Source organism: Leptosomus discolor, chromosome 6 (genome assembly GCF_034619465.1).
Source record: "Leptosomus discolor isolate bLepDis1 chromosome 6, bLepDis1.hap2, whole genome shotgun sequence".
In the NCBI taxonomy this organism is placed as follows: Eukaryota; Metazoa; Chordata; class Aves; order Leptosomiformes; family Leptosomidae; genus Leptosomus; species Leptosomus discolor.
In genome coordinates this window covers 19,199,978-19,214,209 of record NC_141396.1, presented here as the reverse complement: position 1 = coordinate 19,214,209, position 14,232 = coordinate 19,199,978, and the positions used below count along the sequence as shown (strand labels likewise).

At 34.7% G+C, this 14,232-nt stretch overlaps 1 protein-coding gene across 1 annotated transcript in view; it reads left to right on the top strand.

Annotated features, from left to right (window-relative positions):
* The window catches only part of HECTD2 (HECT domain E3 ubiquitin protein ligase 2), a 36,373-nt gene that overhangs the window by 10,828 nt on the left and 11,313 nt on the right, over positions 1-14,232 (top strand). Inside the window, exons 4-13 of the mRNA XM_086466625.1 lie at positions 809-911; positions 1,807-1,896; positions 2,493-2,557; positions 3,632-3,677; positions 4,762-4,871; positions 6,262-6,410; positions 8,269-8,392; positions 10,589-10,685; positions 11,562-11,669; positions 13,528-13,660. Coding sequence (XP_086322751.1) covers positions 809-911; positions 1,807-1,896; positions 2,493-2,557; positions 3,632-3,677; positions 4,762-4,871; positions 6,262-6,410; positions 8,269-8,392; positions 10,589-10,685; positions 11,562-11,669; positions 13,528-13,660 — 1,025 coding nt within the window. The remainder of the gene's footprint in view (positions 1-808; positions 912-1,806; positions 1,897-2,492; positions 2,558-3,631; positions 3,678-4,761; positions 4,872-6,261; positions 6,411-8,268; positions 8,393-10,588; positions 10,686-11,561; positions 11,670-13,527; positions 13,661-14,232) is intronic.

The following is a 14,232-nucleotide window of genomic DNA, read 5'->3' as shown; positions in this document are numbered from 1 at the left end:
TTCCATATTCAGATTTTTGTATCTATTGACTGCTACTTAATTATGTAATTATCAAGGATTTTACTCTTTCGAGTAAAGTATTAGAGAGTCTTTAGCATTTTTGGTATGTCCCACTGATAACCTTTTAAAAAGATCTAGTACAAAGAAGTTATGTTGGGGGGAGCAAAATGGGGTTTGTATCACCAGCACTGTAGATAGCTAAAATAAAATCCTGCTTCAAAGGTTGGTTGGGGAGGGGTTTTTTTTTGTTGGTTTGGGGTTTTTTTGGTAATGTATGATAGTATACAAAATTTCATATGCAGATACTTGCTTTAAGGTCCAATACTTAAAAAATATTTAAGATGAAATCCATAGATTTTGTTGTCCCGTTACAGAACATGTAGTAGCATACGAAGTTTAAGTTTTATTTGAAAAATTTGAAGAGAAATAGAATTTTGTACAAATTATAATGAATTTGACTAGTTTAGGAGTCTGCCTACTTAAATAAACTAGTCTCAGAAATTTTATCATGTCAGTGTATCTTCAGTGTAATTCTGTTCTGCTAATATTTGTCTTAACGTGCTGAACTGTGACACCATGAATTAACATTTTGAAGAAGAGACACTGCTCAGATGTATCAAAGACAAACTATGCTTTTGTTCTCTTCTAATACCATGATCTTAAAATGACAAAGATGTTAGAAAGATACTGATATACTTGTCAGTCTTCTAAGTGTGCTTAGTGAGGAAACCTTAGAGCTACAGTGCAGCCTAAATGGCTGGGAAGATTGAACCCTTATTTTACCAATATTTTAATATTTTCTTTCTAGGGATGATGTGGAAAAGGCAAAGTCATCAGGAGATTGGAAAGCTGTACATGATTTTTATTCTACAACATTTGATTCTTTCCTGGAGATAAATGCTGCATTTAAGGTAGAAGATAATTCATACTACTATTTAGTACTTACAGCGCCTTGATTCTTCAAAATGTTTACAGAAACATCAGTTAAAGGCTTGCAGCTAGTTACTCAAGGCCACTAGGATCATTTTGTCATGATCTCACCTGCTGTTGGTAGACAATCTGTTATTGCATTGATTTATTGATTCCAGTTTAAGCAACTATATTTCAAATGTATGTGGAGCTTAAATTCCAGTGTGTAGTTTGTTTTGTGACACTATGACTGTCTAGACACTTTCTACAAACTACAACTTAAGAACATACAAGCTAATGCAGCTAGTACAGAGGCCCAAGCAAATCTGGGAACAGAAATTCCCTGTCCCTAAAAAAACTTGTGATATGGGCTGAAGTAGTATAGCTGTTCTTGTGTTGTGATGGCATACTCCGTTTTCCTTGTGAAAGATCATGTGTGAAAACTTTCTGAATTCATGCTAAATTAGTATTTCCTGCCTATTACAGAGCAAATTGTACTTACGATATTTAATATGGACAGTAGGGCCTAAGCCTAGACAAAACAACCTCTGCCTTTTAGTTACTTAACAAATACTGAATGCTTATGGTTTTGTTGCTCTTGTCTGATGATGGATTGACAGCAAAGTTGATTAATTTGAAAACCTCTTACATTTTTAAAATAGAATGGCAGGGTAATGGAATTACATGAATATTGCCAATGTGTAAGATTACTATTGTTTAGCTTCATCTTTCACATATTAGTAAAAGCAACTTAGATTCTTATGTTTTGATAAGGACAATAGTTATATCTGTAAGTATTTTGTTTAAACTTGCTGTTAAACTTTTATTTTTCAAAGATAGCTAAAATAATCAAACCATTTCAAAAACAAAATGCTTCGTGTATTATCTAACTTACAGAAAGATACCAATTCTCCATTTAATACCATTGAGGACTCTGGAATCAATGCAAAATTTGTGAATGTTGTCTATGATGCCTTATTAAATACTGTAAGTAGAAGAAAAGAATTCATGTTTTAAAACATTGTAACAATTTCAGCAAAGAAATACGCTAAGAAGCAATTTATACCAAAAGTTTTTCTCAGATAGGCACAATTTCTGAAGAATCTCTCAAAACATACTTAAAATGGTCCCATGAGAATTGCCATAGAATCATGAAAGCTGCTTTAGTAAAAGAGGAGGAAATTTTTGCTGCTGATAATGCACAGTTTATACTGTGATAGATCTCAAAGACCACTTGCAAGATGTGACATGACTGTGATGGGATACTGCATGGTGGGAAATAAGGAAAATGTGAGGATGGGGGTAGCAAAAAGTAGGTACTGTGCCTAGTAAACAAAGGAGTAATTGAGAAATTGTAGATCCAGTTTTTAAGTTGTTTAAAGCGCTGAAAGCCACCATTGGCACAACTCCAGGCCTCAGCTAATAGTCTGCGAGGAAAGATGCTTAGGAGCTCAACATCGTAACACAAAGATTTCCTAACTGGCTTGAATCACAACGGAAACAAAGTTGCTTGTCTATACAATATCTTGTATAGAATATGTATAATTTTATTAGATATGCTTTTTCCTCTCCTTTTTTGATAGCCTCAAGATGTTCAGAAGTCAGTCCTAAAAGGAATAATTAATGGTCTGCTACAAGAATGGAAAGGGTAATTATAACAAATGTTTGCATTAGTGCTGTGCCAGCACTTACACCTGATACACGTTTTGTCTTTATTGTTTTAGCCAAAGAAAGAAAATGTTCTGAAACAACTTACTTGACTCATAAGAACTTGTCTCCTTTTGGCAGACAAGTCTGATGAAGTGTATCTTGAACTCTGTAAGCTGACATTGAACCTCTGAGAGGCAGACTCAGCCATACGTTCCCCCACAAAATGTCAGCTGCGTGTTGCTAGGGTAATCTTTTGGGCATCTGAACTGTGAGATGCATTAAAAAATTTGTCTAGAGTAAAACATATTCTCCCCACACACCCTCCCCCCGCAAAAGCAACTAGGATGTTTTAACCCAGATAATCCCTTGATCTGAAGTTTACTTCACAATACCATTCACGTGTGGCAACAGCGTAGAAAAGACAGTGCAGGATGCAGAAAGGGATAGCCCAAAGGCAGGAGGTTTGGAGATGACAACATTAAGCAAGAAGTAGTAGAATTGAGAATGCATAGTTTAATTGACAAAATATATAGCAGGAGTCAGCACCTTGTTGTGACTCACCTTGGCTATTCCTTTCTCCACCTTATGCTCCTTTTCTGTGCTGTTGCTGCATGTGTGTTCGTGGTTATGTAAAAGCCTTGAAGCAGATAAAGGGCAAGTACAGAGGCTGCAATGGTAGAAGTGTGTGGAGAATTCTGTCAGGAAATATCAAAGATGTGGCAAATAAACTCTTCTGTGGTGTCACCTGAGATAGACAACGGCACGGACTTCCCTCTTTGGAACACCTCTTACTGTTCACTTCTGACTTTGGGTTTGGTTTTTTTTTTTTTTTGCCTTCTCTCTTACGTTGTGCCACAAAAGACAGATGTTAAAATAGCCTACCGCTTTTAGAAAGGAGTCAGAGTCTTTAAGTGTCCTTTTCAGTGTTTGAGAGCAGTGAAGATCCTTAAATACCGTATTCTACACGCATTGGCAAAGCAAAGTTAAACCGTAGAGTGCATGATTTCATTACTCTTAATGTGCATATGTGATGTGTACATATGGTTCTGCTTGTTATTTTGTTCATTCATAGGCCACGAACAAAAGATGATCTTAGAGCATACTGTATACTTCTACAGGTAAGAAAAATACAGTATTTCTAAGTAATGTCTGCTTAATTTATAATCTATAAACCAGTATACTATGCAAACAAGATATTTTATATAGTGAGATACTTCACATTTGATTTCCTATTGTAAGAATGTATTAAAATATGGAAGAAGTGTAGGGTATGCATGATGGGCTGGGAGCTTTAATGGCATGTAGTTGATAGGGACAGGTTGCATAGATTAAATCTATGAACTAAGAGACATGTAATTGTTTCCTATCATTACGTAGGCTGAAAGAATGATGTTTTAGCAGGTTATTTGTTCTTATTTCTTCCCTATTCCTGGATTTGCTTTATTGGTATGCTATAACTGGTATTTCCAGAAAGTTTCAGTATATGCACTCTTTGGTATTGCTGTAACTGCGTTTTATCTAGCAAACTCTTTCCAGTCTATCTGACTGGCTATATTGTCTGATTTTTGCCTGTCTTAACCTATCACCTTTGCCACTGTGGTTGCTTTGCATTTGTAGCAAATTTCCCCGTTAATTTTTGCCAGTGTAGATAACATCTCTCCACACAAGGAGAGGTTTCTGCTGTTATTTGATAAGATCAGATGGTAATTTAATTTTTTGAGACAATAGTTTTCTTCTCTGGGGTGGTATGCTAGCTGTGAATTATAAGGAATCTAACCTGCTGAAACGTAGAGATGTGTTTGCTCATAAGTAAGAGGTAAAATAAGTTCAGATTGATGTGCGGGAAGACAGGAGCCGGGAGAATCCTTACGACTAAGATGGAAAGCACATCGCTCGGAAGAATGTAATTTATGTGCTACACAGTAAATGATAATCCAGAAAAATATATTGAGTACTGTCTTTGTTACTGTGGGCTGGCTTTTGAAACAAAGAAAAAAAACCCGTACTTTTGTTACGTATTTTTTTATTTGACTGGAAGTTGCAAATAATTTTTTTTCATAGTTTTACCACTGTCACAGCAATTTTGTGAATTCCTTTCCTGTGTTAATTGTATTGGCAACAACAAACATAAGAAAAAATCCTAACTACTTTTTTCCCTTTGTGCAGTTTATTAACCTAACACATTTTCTTAATCTTTTTCAGAATCCTCAATTTAGTAACACTTCTACTTATGTCATCTATGCTCACTTGCTAAGACAGATAGCAGCCTTAACAGAAGCTGACCATCATTTCCTAGTGCACTGGTCTAAAAAGTAAAAAAAAAAATAATAAAATTTAAAAATTAAAAATTCTATTTTTAGGATTGCAACTGTTACTGTGTCTCCATTGATGTTGACTGTTTTATAAATTATATGAAAGTTAATTGACTAAAGAGATTGGTTTTGTTGTTTTCAAAGTACATTTGGACATAGTCCCCTGAGTAATATTGATTTTTAGATGCAAACTCTATATAATATATGAAAATTAATATCTTTATGCAAAAAAGCCTTAATTGTGAAATAACTTATGTAAGTTATTTTTCCATACCACATGCAAAATAACTTACTTATGTAAATTTTTAGATACATGTTTGAACGATATCTTTAATAGAAACATCTTTATGGTCTTGGTTTAAATAAAGGTTTATCTTGCATCATTTTGAAAAGATACTGTAAATTTACTGTATTGTATGAAAACCACAAATGAAATAGGGTCCCTGCTTCATAGTGTAAAAGAGGTGGTGAGAGAGTGTAGTTTGGGTGTTAGGCTTTTAAATAATTGAATAACTCTAATAACACCTCACTAAAAGTCATATGGGGGTAGCTGCCCAAAGTGTGGCTTTTAAGTTGGTATGTAGGTTGCTCTCCTTATAATGACTGTGCAAAAAGTTCGGTCTGGGCTAAAAAAAAGTTTCTCCATATTCAGAATTCCCTTATCTCCCAGGGAATCTATTAATAAAGAATTTTCCTCTCTGCAAGGACTGAAATTATATTTCCCTTCCCTCTACCCTGTAATATGTCTAGATCTGCTTACAATTGTGGTAATATGTGATTTCATTTGAATTGATGTTTACAAATAAGATTTACTCTCTTGGTTAAGAATGCAATAGGCATATTGATATTTTTATTCTTAAAATGTGTATTAGAAATCTAAATCAATGAAATAGAAGAGCTCCTATTTAGAAAGGATGCTTTATCTACACTTATCTGTGTGTTGCGATACTAAAGAAGTGGTGTAGCACATAACTGAAAATGTGCACTTGTCACAAGCATATGAAGTGCTTTCCGCTCTTTATTCAATAGCACTGAGTATCGCAAAAATTTCAGGATTCATCAGGAGTGAAATAGCTAAGGATTTTTGGTTTTTTTGTTTACTAAAAGTCAAGAACAAGTAATGGTTGGTTTTTTGGTTTGTTTTTTTTTTTTTAAACACAGACATTGAAAACATGGTTAAGGATGCACTGAAGAGCATTGCTGTGTGCCAATATTTAAAAGCATGCTTCTTCAAACTGTATTTGGAATTTGTATGTATAGGACAAATGCATGTTTTTTAAAAAATAGTATTGAAATCTGGTAATAAACTCTCTCTATATTATAATAATATAATATAAACTCTAGTGTGGACAGTGATCGCATGATAGTAACTGCAGCGTGTTCGGTTTAGGATTTCACAGAGGAGGTTCAAGCAGCTGGTGGACAGGTTACTGCAATTTATTTCTTTACGCCTATTTCCTGCAAAACCCGAAGAGTTTCCACCTATGGTGAAGTGTACGTGGTGGATTCCATCAGCAACCAAAGTCCTGGCTTTATTTAGTAGGTATTTTTCTTGAACTGTATATGCATGCGTATGTATATGTGCATTTGTGTGTGTGTATATATATTTTTTTATATATATATATATACACACACACATATAGGAGGGGTAGTTTATATCTGCCCTCTTCTGGGGTAGACTGGCAATGATGGTGGCACAGTACGAACTACAATAAAATGCCAAAAAGTAGTAAACAACAAAAACCACCTTCTATTGGCAAGTCTTTGTACTTGCTTTCCAGTAGAGGATAATTGCTATGCATCATTTTCCTGTAACAGTAACAGAAGACCATTCAAACAAAAATCCATAGAAGTAACCAATGGTTAAGGTTTCCCTTAGATTTATAAAAGAAACTGTTTTAAATATGTAATTTCCGGAATTTCTGCTGTAACTGGCTTACCTCTACAGAAGTATTTAGCATATAAAAGAAGTTAGGCAATGCTTATGCCTCTTAAGTCTAAAACAACAGTTTAAAAGAAGTAAATCCCTGTCCAGTTCAGCATAGAGCATAGCAAATTTGACCATTGCAAATACAAACCTTTTCTTCCAGTCATAGAATCATAGAACAGTTTCAGCTGGAAGAGACCTCCAAGGTCATAGAGTCCAACCTTTGTCCTAGCTCTGTCAACACCACTAAACCACATCCCTAAGTACGACATCAACCCGTCTCTTAAACACCTCCAGGGATGGTGACTTCACCACCTCCCTGAGCAGGCTGTTCCAATGCCTGACAACCCTTTCAGTAAAGAAATTCTTCCTGATATCCACCTTGAACCTCCCTTGGTGCAGCTTAAGGCCATTTCCCCTTGTTCTATTGCTTGTTAGAGCATTTACTGTGGAAATGGGAGGCTTAAGGTCAGTCTTGGTTTTTTGGGTAAAAGCCCTTTCTCCTTTCTAGGAGAAAATGAAATTGCCAAGTGAAAATTAAGATTAGTATGAGGATGTTTTCATTTTGCTGTCAACTTAAAACTTTTCCTTAAAAGCATTCTGCACAGTCCTGCTTGTCCAAAGCAACAGTTTAGACACATAGGCTCAACTTACCTAAAACCAAGACGTGTGTTGTCTAGTCATCTATGAAAGAGTTGCTAATTCCTTAATTCTGAGAAAAGGGATATTTAGAAATTCAATATACACTACCTTCTGTCTGGCTGATCAAAATTAAATTATATTTAAGTGCAAATAGAGAAAACTACTTAGCTGTTTGACATCATATGAGTGTTACATAATGAGATGGGCAGCTTAAATATGAATTGGTTTTCTTCATTTGGTCAAGTACTTAATTTTTGTACTGATGAGTCTAGATGGTATAGCACTTACCTAAAGAAACAGGCGTATCTTTGCATAATATGTTTTGCGCCCCTCCCTTTCCATCCCTTTTGCAAACAGGAATCAAACTCAAACAGATAATTGTAACTGAAAAGTGTGTAGATGTTGTATCCATAGCTGTGTTTGAAATGAAATGAAGGTGTTTAAGAAATCCATCTATCAAACTGCTTTTTCATTGATTTCAGCAGAACATAGGATTCTTTATCTGTGAAACCTTAACTTAGTGTATGTTATTAAGTGGGCTAGAGTCAAATGGAGGTTCTCTTATACATGGGCAAATGTGCTGAACTAGGGGTTCTTTTATCATAAATGGACTGAACTAGGGACTTACTGTTTTCTACAGCAATTAATATGGTATCATGTGGTGTTATGTTATAGTTGTAATTCTCTAGCTAAGACTGAGACAAAGCTATTAGCAGCTGATTTGGCTTAAAGTTTGAGGTCACTGGTGCTCAGGATGCCTAGAAAACAGATGTGCCAAATCCAGGCAGTATTAGGCAGTATTTTAAGACTTTTGGGTTGTCTTTGTAGATGCTGCAAATAGTCTGATCAGTCCTCCTATTATTTCATATATGGATTTCTATAATTCTACACTTGATCACATTGATCTTATGGAAGAATATCATAACTGGCAATGTTATGGAAATTCTCACAGGTAAGAGAAATAACTCATTGTTTCTTGTTAAGTATTATTTCAAAGCACCATATCTACCCTGTGTATGTGTATGGTATATGTACCCTTTTTGTGTATATATAGCATATTAAATATTGTATTTTATTGAAAACATATAGTATAGCTACTACTTGCTATACTTGCTACTGCCTGGATGCGAGATTGACTGTAATATATCTCGTTCTGTCTTTGGAAACTGGGTAAAAGATGTAAAATACAGATGATAATAAGAGTTTATTATTTATTGGCATAGACTTCTAATTGTGTCTTACTACAAACATATTTTAACTTCCAGTACTTTCATAGAAAGTGGTGTTGTGTGTATACAACACATGAACGATGAAAATGTACCTTATTACCTGTAGATATGTGTCTCCATTTATATTTGTTTCAGAGAAATCAATTCTTCTATTTCTGTTACGTGAAAATAAACACACAAGTTAAATCTTTACAGACTCAAAGCTTGCAAGGGTATTTCTCTTCTTGTGTGGGGTGGATACCAGTATGATTTAGAAACATCTACAGAAACAGGCATTTTGTCTTTCTGCTAAAGTTTAAAATCTTAGTAATATTTTCTTAATAAAAATGTTATTTTGTACAGCTGTATTTTTCACTCAGTCTTTACAATTTGAATCACAAAATCAATTAAATTTTTCCCATATTTCAAGACTTTTCAGTAAGCTAACTTAAGACATCAGCCATCCAAATGTAGCTTTTTGTTTATTGCATGTGCAATTTTCCTTGCCTTTAAGCAGCAGTTAAGGAAAACTTGGAGGGCATAATTTGCTCCACCAAAGCAGGCATTTTAGGCTAGGTTTCTGTCTGATATTCTGCTTGGGAAGTTAACAAATGAACAAACAAACAAAAAACAAACACCAAAACCCATGACACTTGATAGCGATCAATGTGCAGTAGGCTTTGCATAGTCTCAGTCAAAGCATTGGAATCTGAATACTGCTGAGCTTCAAAATTATTTTTTTTTTCCATTGGCACCATCTGGCTGTTTTGGCACTCGCATCCAAACTTATAAAAGGGCTTGAGATTTCCACCTGCTCCAGTTTTCAGTTAGCTGAGACACTGGGAATTCAATCTATATCAAAACAAAGTTTGCTTGATACATAACTTCTGGAGTAGCTGAAGTAAATGTAATTCTTTTACTTTGTTACAACCACACTTTTTTCCAATTTTACATTTTTTGACTCTGTGTTGTTCTACTTCAAACAAACAAACCAACCAACACAAAACCAAAAACCCCAAACCAACAACAAAGAATTGCAATCAAGACTCTATGCTTAGAGCTAAGAAGGCCAAGTAGGAGCAAGTCCTGGTTCACATTCCATATGAAATATTTTGAAATACATAATTCCCTTAAGTCAACACTCTTTGGTAAAACATTTTGGATTAGGATTTCCAGGAGACTGAGTGAGAATATTTTTCCTCATTTTCCTTTCTCTCCTAAAGATACTAGATTCCAGAGCTTCTCACAGGCAAGATTCAGGACACACATGTGCACACATAGTCTGGAGCTCTGGGTATTTCAGTATGAACTTCTGCTAGGTGATGCATGAACTAAATCAACAAAAAACCTTACCAAATAACCAGTTAAAAAAAAAAAAAAATCTTTTACCCTGATGATTTCTGAAGTTTTTCAAAATTATTTTTATTATTTGATTGCAGTGGAATGTGGCTGTGATCTGATATTTTATAAGTCTTAAACACTTGTAACCCCAGGTTAAATCTGAAGGACCTCCAGAAAATCAGTTGCTTTGAAAATCAGTTCTGCAGCAAATAAGCCAAACCAGAATACCTAAGAAGGCTGCACTGAGACAGCTGGTTTTCTTGTATTTAATAAGAAGATATTATAGTTTTCTTTAATTCATTGTAGCAATTAAAATTTAGTATTTAAAGCAGAAGATGACTTTATTAGGCCTATTGATAATGTTAAACATTAAAAAAGAGCTTTATTGAAGATAAGTATTATTACTAATTACAATTTCTAGTAGTATTTGCAAATAAGTTTGTTCTACTGAATTGAGTATCTATAACAAAAAAACAGCAGCTATTTGCAAATTACTATCAGTGAATGATAATGCAATGATTCACTCCTGTATTCTTAAAAAGAAAATAATATGCTAGATGCTAAAAAGGAAATATTTTAATCTTATTTTCTCTTGTTAGGTTTTCTTTCTGTCAATACCCATTTATTATTTCTATAGTGGCAAAAAAAGTTATTATTCAAAGGGACTCGGAACAACAGATGATAAGTATTGCACGGGTAAGTCATTTAGTAATAAATGTTCGTGTCTCCAATGGTATTTTATAAGGTTTTGTTAGACTGATATTGCATACAGCCTTTCATCACAACTTCTAGTATTTTGGACTACCCTGAAAAAGAACTTGAGCCATTTTACTATTCCTAGTCTACAAAGGTCCATGCTGGATTCTCTCAATATTTTTTATTTTAATGTGCTTATAAATATCAGTGCTGTGGAGCAAGCATTACTGTAAATTTTTTTTCTCTTTTTTGAGAAACCAGCATAATGTGCTAGTATGTTAAATTAAAAAGATAATTAAGGAAGCAAAATTCCATGAGAATTTTGGACTGTTTCCTATTTTATTCTGTGAAGACATACTGGCATGGAAGACCAAGATGCAACTGTATGCTCATAAGTAACAGAAGAGGTACTGCTTCTGGGTGACCTCTTCTGTTTTGAAAGAGGCATGGACTGCCTCCTTCAGCGGTAATTTTCTTCAGGTGCTAGGTGATACTGATTTCCTTGGCGCTCAATGTGGCAGCACCTGTCCGTTCCTGGCTTGCTGGATGTCTTGTAGAATAGCTGAGTAAAGCACAAACCAGTCTCCAGAATCCTATGGGTATGTTTTTAACTATTTGGGGAGTTTAAAAGGTTGCTGCACAATTGCCGCCACCTTGTTAAACTTCCTGGTAAGTTAGTTCAAGTACGGTGTAAATGCTATCTGCAGTAGAAAAGAAATTGCTCTCCATCTCTTAGAAGTTATTGAAGCATCTGTCATATTAGGGTAATGTCTTTAATTCAAGATACTAAGGACTTTTTACATTTAACAAGTGTGGCGCTTTGTTTTTTTTAAACGAAGATACTGTATGTACGATGTTTCTTTTTTATTCAAATAGCAAAGCCTTGTTGATAAAGTCTCTCGCAGACAGAAACCAGACATGAATATGTTGTTCCTGAATGTGAAAGTGAGGAGGATGCACCTTGTTAGTGACTCACTTGATGAGGTAACAAAAAATGTAATTTAATGGTGTGTTGCTGCAGAATAGCTACTGCACCTAGATTTCAGTTTGATAAGTCATATTTAAATCTTTCTGCACTAAGAGACTGGGAATATAACTGTATAATACTAAATAAAAATAACTGAATTACTGTCACAGTAGCAGTGCTGCAGAACAGATTGGGTTAGACATTCTGAACTTTATTTTCCATCCTCATGCTGCTCCATAGCTAAGCCCATAATAAACATATGTGTTTGTATGTCACGTGATATGTATTTGTGTTTGCAATTTTTATTTTAAGAACACAGTGTGTAATTATCAGATTATATAGGACTTGGTTCCATGATAGCAGCATGAATAGTAAGTGACTAATCACTAATGAGTTTGTTCTGTTCAAATTCTTGGAATATTTTTCTTCACCAACTCCTCTATCCTATACAAATTATTTTAGGCTTTCTTAAGTTTTTATCTCTCTTTTAACTACTCGTATTCTTGAATGTAACTTTTGCTTTTTTAGAAGTGAAACAGATGACAGATGTCCATTAAAGTAGGCAATTCTTCAGTATCCACTGAAACTTGCTCATTAACATTATTTAATTAAATCTAGTTCCCTACCCTTTGTCAACACTAAAATCATCCTGATGGTATTGAAAAATAAGTCCAAGTGGTGAAAACAAGCCCAAAGAAATTGAGATTACTCATGTTCAGAAAACATAAGTTTAAACTCTTTTTTTTTTTCCTAGATTAAAGCCTGTCTGTTTTGGCCTTCTCTCCTAAGATAGAAGAAATGCGAGTAGTACTGCTTTCTGTCAGGCATTGTAGGGTTTTTTTAACATAGTGAGATAACTAAGAGCAACTTCAAGAGTTCTGATAGCCAAAATATCCTCCTATTTAATTCCGATGTTTTCTTCTGCCCATCTCAGGGATGAGTAAGAATGTATTACCCATATTCTCAAAAGTGCAGGGCATGGAAGATGGGAGAAAGATGTCTTTTTTTTTTCTTTTTTTTTTTTTTAATTTGAAATACAAATAATTTGCAAAGGAAAATAGCTAATAAAGAGTTTATGTCAAATAATGTAAGTATCTATAAATGTAAAACTTGTGCAACAGGAATTTACTTGAGCAGCTAACAACGTAGAAATTACTTTAGCACGCACGTCTTCCTGACTGCTTTAAACACTTTCTCTGGAGCCAACCAGTAATTGATGATTTAAGGAACAATTGTGTAGGGACTTGATCTGAAAGATCACTGCTAATTGTGAAAGGTCGTAATCATAATTCTTTGCAGGTCTTTTGCATACCTGGATCAAATGCTCTCTCTTAGGACAAAGGAATGAAAAAAGCTTTTTACCATTGTCTAAAGTTTTACAAAGAGGCTGATAGTTGCTGGCAGGTATCTTATGCTGAACAGAATGGTGTCCAAGTACCAAAAGCTTTAGCTACCTCCTCATTTCGAAGAATCTCTAAAGGTTGTCTAATTATTTTATTAATCTATCATTTCTTCATGGCAGAATGTCTTCTGTGTAGTTAAAAAATTATATAGGTCCAAAATATTCCAGACAGACTTAATTCATTGTATCTAGTAGCTTATTAAAAGTCTGTTTGCATACCACCTAACTTCTTTTCAAGCCTAGAGAGTGGCACCATGTGCAAGGTAATTGATGATATCAAGCAGTCATGATTGTCTCACTTCTGCAATTCAATCATTGTTTTAATATAGTTTTGACCTATTAGTAGGAGGTGATGCAATTACTAATTTGAACAAAGCAAAAGCGCTAGAGACAGAGATGTGTTCTCTGTGCCTAGAGATGGTAATAATATGTTAAATCTCCTTTTTTCTTCTTCCCTACCTATTTTGCAATAGCTAGCAAGGAAGAGGGCAGATCTGAAAAAGAAGTTGAAAGTCACGTTTGTAGGGGAAGCTGGTCTTGATATGGGTGGCCTGACAAAAGAATGGTTTCTTCTTCTGATTCGCCAAATTTTTCACCCAGATTATGGTGAGTCCTCATACATGTTCTTAAGTACAACATGAAAATTTGTTCATTTTAAATTATCAAAACAGTGATGGATAAGAATTCTTCATTAATCCACTATTAGGCAGACCAGTCACTAATTGATGTAAAAACGAAAGGGGGCAAGTTAGAATTGTATATAGAAGCGAAAAAGTTTTGGCATAGAGGAAGGTGGAAGAGAGTAGGAAGTGCTTGAAGAGCTCTGAAGATCTTGGCTTTTGACGTACATGTTCAAGCATTGCTGAAAAACTGAGATTTTGCTTCAGTAGTATGGCAAAATTAGAGGGTGAACAGATCTCTGATCAGTGGAAAGGTTTAGAATTAAAATTAGGATTCAGCTTTTTACGAGTTTAGTCACGCTAAACCTTGTTTCAGAAACCAGAGTCTCAATGTTTATGGTTTGTTAGTCTCCCTAGGCTAGTGAGCATATTGGAAAGGAAACAGGGGGATTCAAGACTAGCAGTAGATTTTCCTTGAAGTTCTTCCTCTGATCTATCTGTGTTGTTATAATGTTTCCGTCTCTGTCCAGAGACAAGATCATCATTTACCTCTAGCCA